This window comes from Ambystoma mexicanum, chromosome 2p, assembly GCF_040938575.1.
Source record: "Ambystoma mexicanum isolate Mex_15411 chromosome 2p, UKY_AmexF1_1, whole genome shotgun sequence".
In the NCBI taxonomy this organism is placed as follows: Eukaryota; Metazoa; Chordata; class Amphibia; order Caudata; family Ambystomatidae; genus Ambystoma; species Ambystoma mexicanum.
In genome coordinates, this window is record NC_090923.1 from 1,329,040,137 (window position 1) to 1,329,062,658 (window position 22,522).

At 45.1% G+C, this 22,522-nt stretch overlaps 1 protein-coding gene across 4 annotated transcripts in view; it reads left to right on the top strand.

The window, feature by feature from the left end:
- LOC138567460 (voltage-dependent T-type calcium channel subunit alpha-1H-like) overlaps positions 1 to 22,522 on the top strand; it is a 1,148,189-nt gene that overhangs the window by 957,656 nt on the left and 168,011 nt on the right. For all 4 annotated transcript variants that reach the window (XM_069645666.1, XM_069645668.1, XM_069645670.1 and 1 more), the window contains exons 26-27: positions 17,867 to 18,000; positions 22,385 to 22,455. In XM_069645666.1, the coding sequence (XP_069501767.1) occupies positions 17,867 to 18,000; positions 22,385 to 22,455 (205 nt within the window). The remainder of the gene's footprint in view (positions 1 to 17,866; positions 18,001 to 22,384; positions 22,456 to 22,522) is intronic.

Genomic DNA, 22,522 nt, shown 5'->3' on the forward strand with positions numbered 1-22,522 from the left:
GGAGACAAGAAAGGGATGGGGCACGGGCCTCCAAATGAAATGAATCGCAAAAAAAGGAGCGGCTCCCCCAGGAGCATTTGTAACAACTGGCGCCATGCCATCGCTGTATCAGCTCAGGGCCCAGAGCACTGCCAGGCCAGCATGCCTACGTGATACATTCATCAAAGAAAGGTAACACTTGCGTGGTACCTTTCTTTAATGAATGCATCCGCTGAGGCGGGAGCTGACTGCTGAGCGGGCTGCAGCCTGCAGCCCGCAGTGAAGCCAGCCAGCCCTGAGCCAAGGTAACCTGGCACACCGGCCCACATTAGTAGACCAGCCCCCAGGGGCTTGGATCGGCCCGGCAACGGGCCAAATGGCCGACGGGGCCAGTCCAACCCTATAGTCTGCTCATATAGGGTGGCGATTCTCCCCTTTCACTGCGGAATTGCCCCTTAGATCTGATTGTGTCAGTGGTTCTGGCGCCCTTGTTATAGGTGCATTTAAATCTGACCATCTGACTTCTTTCTCCATTGAAAAACATCCCTCAGGAACACATACGTTCCTTCTCTCTTCCCCATGGAAGGTTCCTCTGTCTTTGTCTGACATTTCCTGTGCCCAACTCTTCCAGCTTCTCTCCTCGGCATCTCTACTCAGAGTCAGTCTATCCAAAGACAACTCTTTTTGCCTCGTACTACATGAGGCTCCCTCTGTATCATACAACTGAGTACTCTTGAGTCAATCGTTTTTTCCCTTCCCCTTTCATTCTTTCTGGGCTTTCATTTCATGATATACCTTATCGATCGCTTCCCCAATGCTCCTAGAGTCAAACTCGTCTTCTAGATTTACTCTAGACGGGCCTGGTAATGACTCGTATTCTGGGAAGAATTCCTCTGTATCCTCCCATGCTACTTCTGGCTCAGGATCTCTTATCTTCTTTCCTAGGTGATCGAGATTGCGTGATCTCTGCCTTCTCTTACGTTCCATATCGTCATCAAATTCTCTTTGTTTCCTTGCTTCCTCTCTCACTCTGTCTTCTTCTTTTTTCTTCATATCACTTATCACTTCTCTCATTTGCCCTGCATATCTCCTCATCCTTCCATCTCTGTATTCTTTTATCCCTTCATTTCTGTTCCTCTGCTTCTATTCTTTTTTGTTCTAACCTTTCCTACTCATGGATCGTTCTCAGTCTACTTTCGCATTTTCTTTGCTCTTCTGCTCTCTCTTGTTTTCTTGACTGCTCTTCTTGGTATAACTGCTCTCTTCTTTGCCTATCCTTCCTTTTTGATACTTCATCCTTCAATCGTTCCTCTCTGTCCTTATCTTTTTCATCTTATTTGGCTTGATCTTCCCGTTGTCTTACATCCTCAATACTCTTAACATCGAGTTTTAATAAAATCTGACCACCCATCATTCGTTCTGTAAAAGCGCTGTCTCATAAACCTTGTCTCTTTCTCCTTTCGATCGTTTAATCTCTTTTCCTATGTCTAGAGAAGTACTTGCTCGATCACTTTTTTCTTTATTGTGTCTCTCCTTGTCCCTCGGGACCTTAGAGATTGCATCTTTCTCAGTATTTTTCTCTGTGCTCTCGTCACTGCTTTGCACAGGTGACTCATATGCCGAGTTACTATATCCTGTTGCTGCTTTGAGTTCCCTCAATGGGTATAACCCATCATCTTTCTTGCTCTCGTCTCCTATTTCAGCTGGGGTGGGGGGAGCAGAAGGATCCTCACCCCCCTTTCTGCATATATTAAGTATCAAATCTATAGGAGGCTCCTCATCTTTCTCTGGTTGGTACATTTTCCAAAGCTCTAAACTAGCTAATCGCTTCTCTAGCTTCTTCCCTGTGTATGCTGCATGCAGATATGTCGTCATATGCTGCAGAACTGCCTTCGATAGTGAACCTCCTAGAGGCAACAGCATAAACTTTTTATCTGTGGTTCCTTCAACCCATTCCGCACTGTACTGTTTGAGCTTAGGTGCATGCTTCGGGAACTGCTTACAGAGATGCACAAGTGGAGTAATATCCTCCATTCTTGACTCGTCTATTCTTAACTTAGTGTAACACTCGTTAATTTTCCATCACAGATTTAAAAAGTACATTTCATAAAAATAATATAACATGAGTGAGCACCACTCGTCGCATGCTCCAATCCCACTAACCACAATTTTTGCTTTAATCTTACTAAAAATAACCATCAGGGTCAATTTTAAACAATCAATTAATTTGTTACTTATGACATCATCGTTCACAAAAACCACATAAAACAAATAGACAAACTCAACCGGTTACAAAAATCTCTTACGATCTTTTCTCTAAGACTCATCTTGCCCTCTAAGAATACTTCAAGTGAAGTGCAAATTAACCCCTTTGAAACCGTCTTTAATCGGTTCCGTCTCCTAATGTTCCACTATGGGACTCTGGGTTCAAACTTCTTCTGTTACGTTGTAAAAACACAGGCCAGAGCATATTCTCTTATCGTGGCCTCTCTCACGATTATATTATTGCTCGGCCACACTCGAGTCAATATCTTATTCCCCACATATATTATACACTTACTTTCGCGTTATATTTTATCCCGCCACCCTCCATTACTTTCTTTTTTCTTCACTCATTACCAATGGTTTTGTCAACTCACTCAGGTTTTTACTCACCAATATCATTTTCCGTCTTCTGAATCTTGGGATCGTCTGCCTTTGTTTACCGCCTCTTCAACCTTCCGATTGATCCGCTTCGTGTAGTAGTGAGAGGGTATTCCATGGAAACTAGGGGCCCCATCACAACCGGTCTTGCAATATTTTTAAAAACTTTACACTAACCACTATCTCTGGGGAGCTTCACGTCTTTTCAGCCGAATGGCAAAGGTCGTTCGATATTGATGAAAGTCTAAAGTCTACTCAGATCGATGGCTCTTAAACCATCCTCTCTCTGCTACCAAGTGAACTGGATAGTTCAGCCCCTTTGATGAGCAGCAATTACCCTCGAGATGGATGGGGATACAGACCTTACTCATACATCAATAATGGAGCCGACTCAGGAATTTCACAAAAGGAAGACTGTTTTAATGTCAATTATATAAAACTGGGAGCATAATGAACATCAACGCAATCGCTCGATCTTCAAACTCAAAGTCCTTTAAGAATAAACTGCACTTTTATAAGAAAAATGTGTCATCAATGACATCTAAATCACGTGTACTAACGTCATCCTACATGGCAAACTACAAAAACCTAAAATCATGGGCTGTTGGTTCTGAGTGAACATCTAAGTATATAATCCATACTAGTCTAAAAAAGTGTAACTATGTGATTGGTTACTCCACATCAGGTGAGGCAACTAAGCCCTCCCTACAAAATGACAACTATGAACGTCACTAAATACACAACGTCCCATTGGTTTACACATTATAGGACCCCTAAATACGCAGGTCCTCTACAATTGGTTGGCACTCTATCCTCTTTCAGTACTTTTCCACCTACGTTAGCAGCCTACATGCTGGCCATCCAGATGCTGGTTAGGTTGCCTTAACTTCCCACCAATTAGCATATCAATCCATCATCACCTCAGTGGTCTACTGTCAATTAGGCCTTTGAAATTCGTCCTTGAGAGTGTTCTTAGCTCTGAGAAAATGAGGGAGTGAGAAGCAAAGTCTGCCTTCATGCGTAGGTGTGACCATCTCATTCATGTGACTAGAGACCATGGAATCGAGCCTTTTCATGTATTTAATATTATTTTCTAATAGACCTCTGGCGTCTTCCTTGTTATGTTCATGCCTTCTGAACAGGAGTTTTGTTCTTTCACACGATGTTGTATCCAAAGTCAGTTCACTCCAGTTTTGATAAGACCTTGGCTTCTTGGCTCACTCAGCCTCGCCTTTCGCTGATAATCTTCTTGTAATTCCAAGATGTCACTTATCCTTATTGTGTTCTTGATGCCTTATAGAATATCTGTATTCTCTGGTCACTGCATCTCTTTTATTTACTTGGTCTTCAGGTCCATGCAACGTATCCTGGCAATGGTTACTGATCCTACCATTCATCCTTGCCACTTATTTGCTGTGCTTCTTCAGGGATTTCATTCAAATGCCCATCATATTTCAATGTATGCAGATAGGGTTTTCTCAATGGGTACCTTGGCTCCCAGATTCTCTTAGGTACTGGCCCTTTCACTGGTAATGGACTGAGTCCATACTCTGCTCTTTGTCAATTCAGCTGGTCTGTATACGTCACATACTCTGGTTTCCAGGATACAGGTAAAAGGGGCGGGTCGATTGACGTGGGGTTACTTGGCTCCTCCTCTACAGAGTCACCATGCCGCAACTAGGCATGGCTTATAGTTATAGATTCACAGGCCACCAAACTGAGTAAGGCATCCAATTATTAAGTTTGAAAACAGAGGTGCCGAAGATTAAAACTCCACCTCTGCCTTCGGGAACATTGTGTTTCATCAGCAATCAGGAATGCGCATTTGACCTTTGAACCTGCCTTGTGCCACTGAGGGGCTGATGTGCAGGGCACCAGGAGACTGTCTCAGCAAAGGTATATGTGCACACTATAACTTTGGAATGGACCATTTATGAAAGGGGGATCTAATTAGCAGTACTCCCTTTCAGAAACAGAATTATCTGCATCATTTTAAGGTAGTAAAAATTAAAATTGCTCAGGCAATCTGTCACAGTTACCCTCACTCTCTCACTCAGTCTCTCTGCCTTGTACTTGTTACACACTCGTTCATTTTTTGCCACCTGATAGTCTCAGAGTGCATGAAATATAGACTCAGTTATACCGCACATTGGTATATTTAACAACTTTTCACTGAAGAAAAACATGACCCTACTGTGAAAATACACTGCTGCAACGCATATTTGCTCAGTGGCTCTTTTGTTAAATTGCACTGTTCCCGGGCAAAAAGGAGCCTTATTGCAGCCCTCAGTTTACAGTCTGAGATTTGCAGTCCACATATAATAGTATTGATCTTGGTGTGTTAGTTTAAGTCCGCCGGTTTCGACAATGTCGAACAGGGTGTAAGAGTACGAGGTGGCAGTACAGAGCCGCAGCCGAAAGGTGAGCGTGCCACCCTGAATGTGAGCTTCTCAGTCTGAATGAGAAATTCTTAGGCTGATTGTAATGGTACAGCTGAATGTGGCAGTATCGGTTTTATAGTGTCAGAGTGAGACCTAATCCAAAACTGTCAAGTGAAACCTGAGTGTATCAATTCGACTGGTCTAGCCTGAGGTGGATTTTGAAAATCAGAAAAAATATGATGGTCTGATGCAGAATTTGAAGGTCTGAGATAGAATGTGAGAACCTGGGGCTGTTTGGCAGAGACATCGTAAATGGATGAATCTAAAACAGAATTTGAGAGAGCACTGCAGAATGTGAAAGGTAGGCTGGATCTGAGAGGCTAGTATTCATTGTAAGTATGCCCGTCCGGTAACAACGCTGCCGGTAAGCTACCGGCACGGTTGTTACTGGACCGGCATACTCTGAGTTCTGCGAACGGGTGCCTTTCAGCCTGCCAGGTCTGACCTGGCGGGCCGAACGGCACCCGCTCGCAGACCTTGACGGTAGCACCAGCACTGTTGTTACCAGACCGGCATACTCCGAGTTCTGCGAACGGTTGCCTTTCAGCCCGCCAGGTCAAACCCGGCGGGCAGAACGGCACCCGCTCGCAGACCTTGACGGTAGCACCAGCACTGTTATTAAAGGTGCCGGTGCTAACGTCCTCCACATTCCCATTGAGTCCAATGGGACTCGAATGGGAATGGAGAGTAATATTTTACGGCACCCGGCAATGGGGGATTACCAGGACCGCCGGGGCTGTAATGCCCCGGTAAGTCCCCATTGCCGGGTGCCAGAAAAAAATGACTCCGTTTTAACCGGCACGGCTACCGCGAGACTCATAATGAGGCCCATTGTGTTGGTGTGAGCCAGAATGGAAGGGTGACATGATAATTGTGAAGGTGAGTGTAGCAGAAGCAGTCTGAGGATGAGCGTGATAGAATTGATCTGATGGTGAGTGTGACAGAACTGATCTGAAGATAAGCCTGACAGAATCAGTCTGAAAGTGCCGGTTTCAGCATGAATTCAAAGTTTTGTGGTCAAACCAATGATGTAAATATGGATGCAAATAGAGTGGCGAGTAGAGTACACGCATGAAGGAGAACGCGGCAGTCTCAGTTGGGCTTAACGTTTCAGGGTGAAAAGGCGACAAACCATTTCAATAGTTGGTGTTGGCCTGATTATGTGAGCCTCGAGCTGAAGATGTGAACCTCAGGATGAAGATGTGAGTACCAGAATATAGGGCTTAGTGTGTGACTCACAGCTGAATCTGTGAGCCTCTGGCTTTTTGTCAAGAGTCTTAAACTAAATAAGGGAGAGGGTGTACGTCGCGGGTGGTGGATTTCACAGATGTTACATTTGAGCCTTATAATGGATGCAAGGACTTTGCTGAACATTTGAAACGTCTGTAGTATTGAGGGAGTACTGCGTCTAGCCTGAAGTCTGATGCAAGAACAACAGAAAACAAGCATTGGCAATGCCAACAGTTTGAGCTTTTGTGTGCGCATTGGGAAAAGCTCTTGCCAGGCATTGCTGTAGCAATATTAAGTGGCCATTGTTGGTTCCACATGCTGCAGATACCTGGGCATCTATTAGCAGTGCTTGGCAAATGTTGAATACTGATACACGAGCCAAAACGGGTGGCCTTGCCAATTCTTGTTTTTAACAGGACTTAAGTGAGGGGCACACATAGTGCTTATAAGCGAAGTGGCTGCAGGCAGACCTGGTTAAGACATCTTTATCACACCAGCAGTGCATTTACTGCTCCAATTACGGTATTAATTCCCAGAAGACTGCTGTGAAAAATCCCTAACAGGCATTCCAAGTGCAAAGTTTGATAGTAAGCAGCCCAGGACTGGCCAATGTTGCAATAGCTCTGTGCCCGAATTGCAGGGCCCACATTATAGTGTGGGACAGTTTTTTTGCCCAAAGTGGGCCAGTCTGGTGAGTTATATCACTCTGCAGCTAGTAGTTTTGACCAGTGTTACTGAACAAATGTCCTTTAAAATGCAGTTTGCAACACATTTTACAGAAAACACACCCCTTGGGTACTACAGAGTCTTGTCACAAAATGAACAAATTGCCACTTGCGACTGTGGGACATTTATTCTTTGGTGCACAGCCAAATGTATGACCCGGACCAACCCTGATAGTACTGCTTGATTAAAGCCAGCTCAAAGAATGCCCATGGGAAAGTGTTTTGTGAGAGAAGGGGCAGGAACTAGGTGGGCATGGCCAGGGGGATTAGCATGGCTAGTCAATGGCTGGTCAATAACCAAACACCGCCTACAAACCATGTGCCTCTCCTGCAGGGGTGTTGCTAGGTCTGTAAAAGATCAGGGGCTAAGCTAATGTCTGTTCTGGCAGGACTCTGGGCTAGCTAGCATTTTGGTTGTAGCACCTGAGCTTCTATGCGGGGCTACAACCAAAAGACCCGGGGCTATAGCCCGCTTAGCGTCCCCACCCCAGCCCCCAGCAACGCCCCTGCTCTCCTGGTATGTAATTCCTCCCTAGCTGTACTCTAATGCAACCGTTTCGGCTTACAGGAGCTAACAGCCCAAACTAAACATCCATCGTGTATATAATATGTTGCAGGAAGTCCAGTTCGACGGGTTATTTAGTGTTCAGACATGTGAGCACTCTAATATGACAATGGCCCCGGACAAGGGCACTGTTGTACAGAGCAGAGAGGTGCCCAGTGTGCAGTCGCAGATGCCAACCGACCAAGCGCCTTGCCATACCCGACAGGGCCAACGGGCAGACAAGAGCGGCAAGATGTGATATCTCGCTGCGTCTTCCAGTGTCACTTAAAGCGCGTATTTATCGGGAAGCGAATTCTCTCACAGAGCGCGGCGTCACGTCTCCCCACGTTCCCTGATTACTGACATCAGCAGTGACCTATAATAACATGATCATGTGGGAGGCGCGCGAGATACGATTATGGCGTCGCTGTAAGTGCTAAGCGCTCGGTCGGCCATCATCCAAAGATAGAGGCGCCGAGCGACCTTTGCCCCCTGGTCTGTAGTCACTTCCGTGGTTCAGAGGTAAAGCTAACGTCCTTCCAAGGCTCTGAGAGTCAATAATGCTTTGCAGGCAATAATGCTTTGCAGGCAACACATTTTTTCAGCTTTCTGGTGCTTAACGTTTTTAAAGCATTTTTCATAGGCCCCCGTCCATCGTGTCAGCTGCCTCCAAGCTCTGAAAGCGGAAGTGACATCTATAACACAAGTAAGGGTGCAAAGTTACATTTGGGCTTTCTCTACCAAACAGTTTAGACTTCTGAAAATACAGCCCACCCCACTGACTCCCGCTCCAGGTGCTCTCTCTCCCAATGTCACCTTTGCAGTCTTCCTTATGTGACTCAGGCAGTGCTTTAAGTGGGCCGGGGCCCATCCGGCTGGGCTCCAGCAGTCTCCAAAAAGTGGGACTGAGCCGGGGCCCTGTTGGGGACCCCGGGTCCCACCACAATTTTGACAGGACGCATTATCACACTGCAGCCACAACGGGAGATGTGCCCCCCATTAAATGGGGCAAGATGACAGAAGTGCCTGCCAGCCACAGCGTCGCTGTAGCTGGATGGCGCTTCTGTCAGTCACTGTAACTTCCTCTGCTGACCCCTTGCGCGAAGGGTCACCAGAGGATGTTACTGTCCCTTTGTTTCCCCAGGGCGTGAGGTGTCTTTAACCCTCAGCGATCCTGCAGATTCCTTTAAATATTTTGAGGTTTATAAAAGATGACTTGAAAAGTACACAATTCAAGCCATCTTTTTATAAAGCTTTGCCGACGGACAAAGACGACTTGGGCTTTGTCCGTTGTCAAAGCTTTATAAAAGATGGCTTGAATTGTGCACTTTTCAAGCCATCTTTTATAAAGATAGAAATGTTTAAAAAAGATGGCTTGAAAAGTATGCAAACCATAAGGTACGCACACAAATATATAAATGTTATATATTTGTGTGCGTGCCTTACTATGGTTTGTGTACTTTTCAAGCCATCTTGAAGTACACAAAACATAGTAAGGCACGCAAAGAAATATATAAATGTAAGCATTTATATATTTTTGTGCCTACCTTACTATGGTTTCTGTACTTTGAAAGCCATCTTTTATAAACAGATATTTATAAAAGTTGGCTTGCATAGTACACAAACCATAGTAAGGTATGCATACAAATATATAAATGCGTACATGCATTTATATATTTGTATGTATACCTTACTATGGTTTGTGTACTTTTTTAGGCCACGCCCATCCCATAAGCCATGCCCCCAAATGAGGGCCCCCACCTCAATTTCCTAACCCACTTAAAGCCTTGGACTCATGTATCCTCACTCTGACCTGTAGATATTTCTGCCTCAACTACCGTTTCCATCATAGATGTAAACCACTACTTCTGCTGCTAATAGTTATACAAGTACCCCATCTACTCTCCTTGTACAACTTATACCTCTACTACTAATAGAATGATTATACTACTGCTGCTACTAGTGATTGTGCTAGTCATACAATGATTGCTACTAAGGCTGGTGCCAAACGTCTATTGGCACATTTATTTCATTTGTATTGTTTACAGCGTGTAGCTGGCCTGTAGGCAGCAGCGCGCTTTACAGAATTCAGGAAAAGCCAGAGGCTAGCATCGAGCTAGTGTTTTTAACAGTAACACAGTACTATGGGGTATTGAAACGATGAAAGAGATATGACTTCCCATTTTGCAGAACTGCACGATGGAAGGGATGGGTCGAGCCTCCATGGGGAGTGAGTTCCAGGGGGGTGGGGCATAGCAGGAGAAGGACTGCTTTCTGATCCTTTTCTTATGGGTAAGCGTGGACTCTAACCTTTTGATGGTCCAGCTACGGGATGTACAGGAACCTCCTGAGATACGGAGTTTGGCTGCCAGGTAAGATGGGGTTCCGTTGGAGACCAGTTTGTATGCGATGCATGCAGTTTGAAAGAGAATCCTTGCAGGGAGGGTGAGCCAGTGGAGATCACGTTGGATGGGGTGATGTGGTCGAATCTGTGGACACCCACGATAATACAGCTTTGGTGGGCAGCTTTGAGGGGAGCCAGGTATGTGGTTGGGTGCACGTCAAGGACGGTGTTACCCCTGTCAATGTGTGAGCTGACCAGTGCCTTGACTACTGTACGAAAGTTAGCAGGGGGATGAAGGGTTTGATTTTACTAAGTGTGGAGATTTGGAGCCAGGTGGTTCGGGATTTCTTGGCCTCATATTTTTGGAGGGAGAGACCGCTGTCGACAATGAAGCCTGGGGATTTGGCTGAGCTGGTCAGCTTGGGGGTGAATCCGCCTAGGTTCATGTTGTCGAGCCGGTTTTGGATATCTATTGATGCTGCTATCACTATCGTTGCCCTGCGTGGCAGTAGAGAACCAATAATTATAATGAATACTTCTGGTAGCACCACCTCCATAACCACTTATTTCCCTACTGGTTTCAGTAATGGTAGCTCTACGAATAGTAGTGTGTTGATATTGCTAGGGCTAAGGGAACTACTTCTTTTACTATTAATACCAATAGCAGTTTTTCTACAATTAAGATTTTTTCTTATACCAATAACACAGTCTTATTTCTACTTCTGCAAACACAAATAGCATAAGTGCTACTGGTTCTATAAGTGTAAATACAGGTGCAGGTAATATTAGTAGTGTCAGTATTAGTGGTAGTAATAGAAGCTTTTAAGATAGCATGAGTCCTAGGAGTAGTAAGGATAGTAGTAGTTATGATATTTGAATCAGCACTTGTAGTTATACTAGTATTCTAGTATTAGTAGTGGGGCCATTAGCTGAGGCACAAGTAGCAATAGTTGTAGTCAATATAGTGTTAGTCGTAGCAGTCGCAGCAGCAGGATTACTTGTTGTATTAGGAGTAGTATTGATAGCACAAGTAAGCAAAACACCAGCATTACTAGCAGAAGGGTTAGCACTAGTATTACTATTGCCAGGACAGTAACACTACTAGAAGTATTAGCTCCATTATGAGTACTCTTACTATCACCGGCAGTACTAATAATAGTAACCGTCAGACTCGTGGCATTGATACATGGTACTAGTAGAATGAGTAGTACTATTAGTAATGTGGACCCACTTCACCAGGCGCATACAGCAATGTGGGTTGGATACAGGTTGGTCAAGGTTACGTTATTGTGGGAGACAGGAAAGGATTACTGGGTAAATGAATAGTCCTGTAAGTAGTGAGCTTGCTGGATCACTAGTTATTATATTCTGGGGGTTGGGGAGGCGATGAAGAGGGATTCTCAGATATGTCATTTTACTGTTGTCAAGTTGAGAAAGAAATCAACCTTCATTTTGCATCTTTGCATCTGTACCGGATATGCAGGCCGCACTACAGAACAACTTCTAACGCCAGGGCCTTTTTCAGGGACACAAAATGGAGGACATAAATATGCTTAGGAAACATTCCATAGCAGAATGATGCCATTTTGGGGACTTGCAACACAAAGGCATTGCTACCCTGTTGAACCAACTATTACAGCTCTATCACAATATGCTTTTCAAAGTTCTACCCTTACTAAGACCCAGCCACATACTGCTAATGTACCACAACCATGGCACAGAACTGCTGTTTCAGTAGTTAGACCCATACAACGCTATATCCTTTCACCTTTTTCTTGACCTAGAGTGTTCATGCTAAACCAGCACCAGAAAAGGACATCTGCTCAAACAAAGCATATCTATCCTGACTTGCAAAATCACTGTTCATATTACAGTAGTTGGCCAACACACAACACTGCACGAATCCATTCCATTATTTCTCTTTATTTTCATCAGGACACCATCCATATTGAAAGAAAATGTCACAGAACACTATAAGCTGAAAGAACAAAGGCCTTTCCATGCACAAGGCCAGTGCTACTCAGAGTGGCAGGCTTTGAGAATACAGTTTCAGGTCGTAATGTGCACAGTAGACACTGCCATACCAACCAGCATTTGCCAGTCTCAGGGTAGAGGAGGCAGAAAGTGAGATCCCCACCTCCCATTGTGACTCACAAGGAAATGCATCAATGGATCCCAACCTCGCCTGCTTATGCAAGGTGTGGCCACCAGGGGCGCTGCTAGGGGGGGGCTAAGGGGGCTATAGCCCCTGATCTTTTGGTTGTAGCCCCGGATAGAATCTCAGGAGCTACAGCCAAAAGCCTAGCTAGCCCCCAGTCCCAACAGTTCTGACATCAGCTTAGCCCCGGGTCTTTTCCTGACCTAGCAACTCCCCTGGTGGCCACCTTTCCTATTAGTGAATTGGAAGTGGTCAACGAAGGACCGCTTTTACTATGCATGCATCAGTGTCCGACCTTAACCTGAAAACGATGCTTGCACTCCAGATGCCCTTTTGCAATCTAGCACAAAGGGGCAGGGGAGCAGGGACTCTTTCAGAACCTCTCACCCACTTTCTTCCCCACCACGCAGCTGGTCTCCCTCACAGGTGCAGAAGTCCTCATTCAGTATTTCCACCCTTCCCATTGATCTCTTCCTCACCACCTCCTCCTCAGGCACCTCTTAATCAGACACATTGTCTATTAAATGCTGGCATTTTCACAGCCTCCTCCATGGCTCCTCTCACTACCTAGTCTTTAGCTCTCCTCACCACCCCCTGCTTTGGGTCCATCTGTTTCCGGAGCTAGCTTGGCAATCTCCTCCTTCTCCCCCACCATCCATGGCCACTCTACCAATCATCTGGCTTCTCTCTCTCTGCCTTTCACGTTCTCTCTCTTCCCCTCTATCTCTCTCTTTTTCCTGCTCTTTCGTTCTCATTCTGCAGCCTCCAGTGTCTCTCTTTCTCCCCCTCTCCCACCAGTTTTCTTGGTCTCTCTCTCTCTCTCTCTCTCTCCACAGCCTCCTAGTTCTCTCTCTACCCAACCTACTGGTATTCTCCTCGGTGCCCTAGATCTCTACACCTCTCCTCCTTCCTCTTGTCTCTTGCCCCAACTCCTTCTGTTTGCCTCTACAGCTATCTCCAAATGTGCACCTTCTCCAGAATCCCACACACTTGTTGTCCTATCTTGCCTTTGTATGGGCTTTGCTATGCCTGTCTGGATCTGGTGTACATGTTTTATTTGGGGACCTTGGGATTAGTTGTTCCCTGAGCCTGGGCAGCTCATTTTCTGATTGCCACTCCTTGGCCCTGCCCTCCAGATTTCAATCTTTCTGGGCAGCTCTGCTTAGGCCTTTGGGATCAGCTATCTCTGTTTTCTTGGTGGCGTGTAGTGCTCTGGCTCCCCCCCCACCCAGGGAAAAGTCCTAATTTCACTACACTTGCAATAAACTCCTGTTCTCTACACCCTGGCAGGTCTCTGGTAAGTCTGCACTTCAGTGCCGCAATACAGCAAAAGTGTCTCCATGTTTTTCCAGACTCTTTCTACCCTGCTAGTATTATGGAAAGTACTCTGCAGATCCTCGCCCTTACCTCGAGGGACTATTATATCCTATCACCTGTGTTATCACATAAGGGTTTCTTAAAGGCCCAGCCCCCTGCCCCGGCCCCATAAATCAAGCTGCTGCTTTGCATTGGTGGCATAGTGGGGATAGCCAAGAGATCTTACCCACTATGCCTGGAGGCCAAACATTACATGGCTTGTGATGGCACCTGGCCCCCTTGGCCACATCCATCATCCACAAGTAACGTGAAGCATGGAACTTCATTACAGTACCAAAGATCACATATAGTGTGACCATTGCATCCCAACAACCTACAACAGGATTGCTCTTGCCAGTGCCAGTATAAATGCACAGCCCTGTCAATGAACCCTGTATTTATCTTGCAACGCGCTCTACCCAAAAATGACTAGTATTCAGAACCATTTTCAGTTTCTCATTTTTTCTTTAACTGGCTCAGCACATACCTGCAGAACAAGCTTCAAATCAAAGGAAGCCCAGCACGTGGGTTGTTTGGATCATTCCATCATGACTGGTGCATGTGGAATATAATGAGATATGAGTCTTGTTCCCTACTCAGCTACATCACAAAAATTAAGTGGCGTGTATGCGCGGGCGCACGCGCGCGCGCCCACACACGCACACACACGCACACACACACACTCACACACACACACACATTGCTCAATAACTCCACCTACTTAATCAGCACAATCATTTAAACTGTAATGAATCAGGAATGAGATTGTTTTGGTCAAAGACTTGTATTAAATTAATAATTCACTTCGGGAACAAATGAGAATTAACTGGCAAATATCACCCCAAATTTGCTGAGTTTTGGCTCTTTGTATTTGTGTTTCTCTGTTCCACAGCACAATTGATACACAAAACAACTTGGCTCTTTGTCTTTTCATTGTTAGAATACCTGGTGCACTGGTGCCAGGTTTCACTCCTTTTCTTCTTGGTTTCACACAGCCTTTTCACTAGTCCAGGCTTTAACCTTCTCAGGACACTTGTACATAACGTGTTTCCTATACACTTTTCATGTTGTCCTTGCCTGCTATACTATTCTGTCAGGACTGTCTCAAATGCACTTTCCTCCAACTGCCTGGTATACTCTCCTGCCAGGGCTTCCTTAAATGCACTCTCTTACAACTGCCTGGTATACTCTCCTGCCAGGGCTTTCTCAAATTCCCTCACTTGCAACTGCCTGGTATACTCTCTGACCAGTGCTTTTCTCTAATGCACTCTCTTGCCACTGCTTAGTATACTCTCCTTCCAGGACTTGTCTTGTTTGGGCTCTGCACCCACTCCCAAAGATAAGATGTCCTTATGTTTGCTTTATCGGACACTATGTTTGCTTGGTATATTACTTTGCCAGGGCTTTTCTCATATATGTATTTCATACACTCATCACTTTGATAGTTCCCAGCATTCGCTCTGGTTTTCCCTTTAAATAAATGCCCACAGCTTCTTTGTCTCTCATATATTTCATGTGCTTTCTTTGCAGTCATTCACCTTTGGCACTCCTATGTGTGTTGCATGCACTCATCACTTTCAAAGTTCCTTGCTTTCGCTTTGCTTTTCCCTTTAAAAAATGCTCTCCGCTTCTTTCTCTCTCAGATATTTCATGTGCTTTCTTTGCAGTCATTCACCTTTGGCAATATTGCCAATAGACCCTGGTGTCCCTGCTTCCCTATCTGGGACTCACCGACTCTTGCTGGCGGCTTCTCGGCCTCTTGTGGTTGGTGCTGGGCTGCTCCACTCTGTGCTCAATGTCGGAAAGGCAAATGTCATCTCGTAACACCTGCGAACACCGAGGAACCCTTTTCTGGCTTCTGGAGTTCCCGAAGCAGTGTGTTTTCTGGCTCAGTCAGCCTTCCTTCTCTTCCTTCATGAGCCAGTTGGCTCCATGATATCTTCTTCAGCCCTTCGGTCTCTCAGTCCACCCCGAAAGAAGCAGCTTTCTCTCTCCAGCAGCAGCATGCCACAGTCAGCTGTTGCTGAGGTTTGAATCTCCTAGTTACAGCTACATGCTCAGAACAACTAGAGTGCAGCCTGTACTCTTGGTCTATTCCGCTGTGCATTACTCAGATCATTTTTCTCGTCCCACTATTCCCTTGCTTATGGGAATGGTAGTCTATCTTTGTGTACGTTTTCTCAGAAGTCTATAAGGAGAAGTTGGTTCTGAATAACTTTTAAGAAGAGTCTGAAAATAATCTTTCTTGAATCTTAGGGGACAAGCTAGATCTTGATGGTTCACACACAGATATTGTTCAAAGTTCTTCAGTGCCTTTCCTAGGGAAAAGAGGGCAGGTGTAACAATATGCCATACGGACATTGGGTATGTGTGGGGTATCCTCAAGAGAGGAAGGGGAATACCATGCCTTGTTTGATGGCGTCTCACTACTCCCCCGGAGGTTGTCTCCCCCATGTCATCCTCCATCATATAGCCACCACCAGGGTCAGGATCAGGTAGCGGCTGCCGTGGCCTGGCCACATGGTGAGTGGTCACCGCCGGGAAAGAAGTGATGACACCATCGGATTGATCACACTATCCTGTTCATTATTGAAACAAACTTGGTTACAACATATTCCATGGATTTCACAGAAATGTCTGCCATGTGAATCGAAAGGGCATCCTGTGATGTTCAGAGAGGATGATCTTCCGGTGCGTGTACACATAAAATGACAATGGAGTTATGGTGGGCCCTTAAGGAATCCTTCAGGCTATCTCATGGGAATCCAAGAGGACTACACCTACCTTAATTTGCTTTGAAGGGTTGTTGAAGAATCATGTGATCCGAGATAGAGGTGCTCAGTGCCTCCGATATATTCTGATAAATGCTGAATGGAGATGTTGTGCTTTACTTTGTCAAATGCCACAAAGAGGTCTAGAAATATTGGAGCTGCTTGTCCTTACTTGTCCAGGGCTTCAGAAAGTCCGACCCAAATCACCCAATTTAGATTCCGTACCACTCCATAGTCAGAAACCGGACAGACAATCACAGAAGAGAACCATTATTTTGCTATATTTCATTTGCGAGATATCTATACTTTCCAAGATTTTAAGATTCCTAGGGATGATTGGAAATTCGACAATAGTTTGACAAGCCATGACTTGTGCCTTGGGACTTCTTAGTAGAAGAGTAACCACTGATTTTGTGCAGTTGTCAGATGCATGGCGGTGGTGTTATGAGAAGTTGATAACCTCAATGAAAACTGAGTCTATGGTTATGAGATGGCCCTGGTGAGGCAGACGGGGAGAATGGATATATGGGAGAAACATTCAAACCCCTGACCAACATGCTTTCATCATACACTGATATTGGAATGGAATGTTAGCACGATAACACCGGGGAGCACCAGTGTGTGCTTCAATGTAAGATTGCCTATAAACAGTTGCCCTCACACACATGGTAGTATTTATTCCTGGCAGTATAAGATAACATGGAATATGAAGGAGTCAAAGAAGGAAAGCTTCCTATGATAATGCCTACCATATCTCTAAGTCTGGTCCTAACCCTAACCCCAACCTAATTCGGTTTGGCTGGTTGCAGGGCCAAAGATCAGGGATGAATATATTACATTTCTTGACTGAATTGATTTATGCTCTCTAAAGACAAATGGATTTGTAACTGTAAATTGTAATTGGTTATTTATAACGTGCTTTATACCCAGAGGTTTCTAAGCGGGGACCCGGGGAATCAAACCGGTGTTGCTCTGCGTCGTCTTGCTTCCAAGGCGAGCGCATTGTCCTTGAGCTATCCTCCCGGTTGATAAGTAATGTTCACATGTCCCAAACATGTGAACATTATTTATCAGCACCAATCATGACAGAGCTGGTTCTGAACCTCTTGCTGTTCAGAGATGTATCGAAGGTACTCCCTTAGGTTTCTGCGATCCGCAGACAGACGTGTCGGGTTGCCTCCATTTGTAGCCGGTTGAACAGTGTAGGGATTTATGTTTCATCTGCCATGAATTGGAAATGATAAAACGTGTACTTCCATTTCTGTCATTATATTGTGTTGCAGTTCATGTGATTTTTTTAAGGATGTATGTTACATGTGTAAGACCATCAAATATATGGCAAGACGACCAATCGGGACTAGGGGAAATGCATGTGCTTTCAATTTATGTCTGAAAGAGGTATATATGTTCGGAAATATACATATTCTTCTGCTCGACGTATTACAACGCCACGGTGACAGCGTCGAGCAAACTGTGTTAATTATTTAAACAAAAAAGCAACTTTCGTTCTTCTTTGCATTTATTTAAAGATTTAGAGGATGCAAAATATTACCAAGGAGGCTTATGGTCCACAAGCAATGATCAAATGTAATATTTACATGCAACTTGCTGTGGAGCATGTGAAGTGAGTTTGGTAATGGACATGTGTCACTTCCTTGTTTACATCTTGCTACAGGTGGAACCAGCTGGACCTGGCCATCGTGCTCCTCTCCATCATGGGAATCACCCTGGAGGAAATTGAAATCAATGCTTCGCTCCCCATCAACCCAACCATCATCCGCATCATGAGAGTGCTGAGAATTGCCAGAGGTAAAATATTGGCTCCTGACACAGAGGTGTTTGCATGAAATGATTGACTTCTCAAGTTGTGGAAGCCCCCAAAATCTGCTTTGAGGTACTGGGTGAAATGGAAGGTTGTGGAAGAGGCACTGGCAGAGGTGTGTGTGTCTAATAGGCTGTTTCCACCATGCTTGTACAATGCCTCCAAGTGCCAGCAGCTCATAACACAGTCTTAGCATTCTAGGAAGATACAAGGTATAACGTACCGCAGTGACACATGTCCGCTGTTCTACCAGGAATGTCAGACACTGCATTTGCAAAGATACCCAACAGCCCCACTGCTTTGGAATTTACTTTACTTTCGGTGTTTCCACTCTTTCGAACAAAGGGCACAAAAGAACTAACACAAGTCACACAATGTAAATACATTGAAGAGCAGAAACAGGGAGTTCAAAGTATGCGTGGAACAGGCGACCAGACCCCACGTAAAAAATAATTATAGAAGTTGAGTATCGAGATACATATCCTGACAATCGGGGGAAAGATCCGTTAAAAAATGAAAAAAGGTTATTAAGAAAAAGAACGCATGTCGGGCCTAATCCCTATTCATTTTTACATGGAGAAAAAGTCAATGTTTCTTCTAAGCACACAGCAAAAACCGCTAGATGGAATTGGACCAGCGCGAAGCATTGACTCAATTTCTGGGAGGGGTCTGGGGTTATTGCGTCCAGTAGTTTTTTAAATATTTGATGCCCAAAAGACATGTATAGTGGCCCCAGCTGAAGGCTATGGCCACCTAGTGGGTCCAAAAGAAACATATTAGGGGAACATGTACTATGAACATATTGGGGGCACATGTACAGTGGACACGGCCGAAGGTCTTGGCTAGTGGCATGTAAAAAAACTATGGTATAACAAAACCCTTGAAATTCAATGTAAAAACTTTAGTTAAAGTGCAGTTAGGTTGAGCAGATTTTTGCAACAAAACCCATGAAATTCAGCAGATGTGGGTACTCATGACCAACTTAACTTGGTGATTTCCTATTGCTAAGCCCATGAGTACATGCATATTATAAGAGAAGGGATTCACAATTGCATACAAAATGGCATTAATTGTGACATAGCATTATAAGGGACATCAACGGAAGCGTGCCGAGTTAAGCTGGTCATGACACATCTGCTGATTTTCGAGAGTTAAATTGTGATAAATCTGCTCAACTTAACTGCACTAACTAAAGTTTTAGATAGTGCTTGGTAATTAAATGTGGGTGTGTTGGGCGTTCCGGGCATGATTTGTGAATATGGTTACTTTGTGCAGTAAATTCCATGAATATGCAGGGCGCACATTTTTTATTCTGCACGCCGGCTCATGCAATGTCCTTGTGGGAGCGCGACCCTTCCAGGATTTCTGCGCACATTTCCATGAAACCACCCCTATGTCTACCAACGCTCACATGCCTGCATTACCTTGCTGACACGTCACTTGGGCTTGGCGGCACCAAATGACACAGCCAGCCACAGGGAGGAGTCCTAAGGAAGCAGTTTTCATGGAAAGGGCAGCACACGATCCCCTGCATCCAATAGCATGATTGATGCCATACACCCGACACTCATCAGTGTATGGAGGAAATAAAACAGCTGAGCGGCAAATGTCTCTTTTACCACTCCAGTGGGCAGAGAGAGATTACATTGTGTAAGACCCCTCTGCCTGAGTTTACAGCCTGGCAGGGAAAAGATCCCTCCTGCATTGATCATATGAGTTTATTTTCTTTTAAATTTGACAATCCAGTACTGTAAAATCCCTAAGCTATTTTTTTGTTGAAACAAACAGTTAAAATAAGGGTTTAACATGTTCGGGCAGTGACAAAAATCTACTGACAACTGATGTCCTCACACGCACGCAGACAATTGCCATGACTGCCTCCAATAACGGGTCCGGTACCGGTCTTGTTCAATGGGGATTTACCGGTGCAGTCCGACCTTGGCGGGATCGGTAAATCCCCATTGAACAAACCATTCCCCATTCCCATTGAGCCCCCATAGGGCTCAATGGGAATGGGGAGGGCGCTAATAGCTATTATATTATTAGCACCCTGGTCCCTTAGAGGGACCCGTAAGGGACGTGTGGTCAGACCACACGTTCCTCACGGTTCCCTCCAAGGAACCTCGGAATCGGGCGGTAAGGGATTACCGGCACCAGTCTCCTTACCAGTGCCCGGTATCCCTTACCGCCCGACTCGTAATGGCCCCCTTTATTGATTCAGGGATTGCTTTGTAACTCATTGACATACCTCTTTACCGTCTCTTGGCTGTGTTTACATTTTGTTGCTGTTCCCTTGTCACTTCAGTAGCCTTAATAAGATTGGTTTGATGATTTCAGAACAGTACCTAGTGAATGGGGACGCCAACTTCACAAAACAGCTATCTTCTCGTACACAATCAAATGCCGCAGACCACACAGTCCAGACCCGCTGTCCAGACCACACTGCGACATAAGAAATTATCCATCCAAAGAAATCTTTAAACCACATTGCGCTGTATCCATGCGGGAGACCTGAGCTGCAGTTTCACAAGCCTCACTTTCGGGAATGCTGTTTTCCTGACTTCCTATGCAGTGTTTAATCCTAAATTCACACCAGGGAGAGCGTGCTCAACAAATCCGATGGCCAGAAACACAGGGGGAATCAGACAGTGACTAGCCACGTTCTCTCTACCACCTGAACACCTCCACCAGATCACGGAATTGTTTTTGCTACGCTCCTTCTACCCTTCCTACTGTGCCCTTAACAGCCAAGGCATCACCACACTCCCACCCACTCCACCTGACTTACCTGCTTGCTACAGGACCCCCTTTTTCCCGTGTGCTCATGCTTCCACACGGTCGCCATCACCATGGAAATAAAAAAGGGACTTACTCAATTTTCTATTTCCCAAGGCAGCAGCCATATTTGTTTTTCTTTGTTTTGACAAAATATTGGGCACGCACAAAACTGACAGAGCCCATTTACCATCAAAAAATCAAATAAAAGTTTTCGCACCCCAGAGTTGGAATAGTGGCTACCACCACCTTCAGTTACATACAGGGCTGGTACTTTACAGATGGGCCGGTCAACTATTACCAGCTGTGTACACCCCCGAACACGGGGGTGATTGCTTATTAGACCCATGGTGCCAGACCCCCTTTCTTTACCTAACTTGCACGTACTCGCATATTACTTTCCTGACGGCTTTGCCCACTAACCTCTCCCCCACTTAGTAATGCTCTCCTGCTTTAGCCTTTTTATGGGCTTGACCCCCCATTCCTCCATGACTCACTCCTATCGTACCCCAGTCCCTGATTCATCCTCAGCACTTCTTTTCCACTGACTTGCCTACCATCCCACAAATTTCCCCATATGCCCCCCAGGACCCCCTAGGCATCTAGTCACCAGTCTCCTCTCCTTTTTCTGCACGGTGTCACACATTACAACATAGGACCCCTTCTTCTCCCCTCGAGTACTGCCTAACATGTGACTCAGCCCCTGGTCAGCAGCTGTCGATGAGCAGCTTGTGTCATGCAGTGGACGTGCCATACTCTCAGAAGCGGGAATATGTTCCAGTGGTCTGCAGTGGTTTCACCGCCATAGTTTTTATAGTGAACTATTTGGTTGTGATCATTTGAGGCAAGACGGTTGAAGGGGGTTTGCAGGACAGAGGGGAGGGGCGTTTGGGATGCCAACAGGGACATTTGAGTGAAAGTACCACTTTAAATATTGCGGGGATAAAACCACATAGAACCCCTCACGACATGCTTGTAAAAAAAGTGTTGTCTATGTCGAAGAAAATGGGCAATCTTTTAATCACTAATGAATTATTAAAACGATTAAACATTTAAAAGGAATTGGAAAAGCGCACTAGAAATCTAGGTTTAGAATCATTTAAATGTGCATGTATACTCCATCCCTTATTCCTTCGGTCTATCTGAAGAAAGTGAAATGATTTGCACTTTTAAAGTGTTACTTTTTAATTGTGTATTTAATGGCGCATGCAAGTTGGCCTTCAACATTTTATAAGATGCTTCTCACCAAGGTAGTTTGGGGGCCTGACAAAGAGGCAACCAAATGTACACGTTCTCGATGGGCGGATATTATGAAGAGCAATGGTAACACATCTTCTGCAAATGGCAAAACATGTACATAAGCAATGTTTTTTTTTTAACAGTGAGGATCTTTGTGAAATGATTGGCAGCTAGGCTTGTCAGGCGCACGCAAAGTGTCCCTGCCTGTGAACTCTTGGCTATGATGAAATCGCTCACTCTGCCCACTTAAGATGGCGGCCCACCCTTGCTGTCAGACCTCAGACCTGTTGTCAGTTATTTCTACACTTGACATAAAAGCGAGCAGACCAGTGATGTATCTATGATTTTCACTTTCAGTTCTCAAACTCTTGAAAATGGCCACAGGAATGCGCGCTTTGTTGGACACTGTGGTACAGGCTTTGCCCCAGGTAAGAACATGACTTTACTCTTTTTCGAGCCGCAAAAGTTATTTGTCAGGTTGTAGTAAGGCCTAAA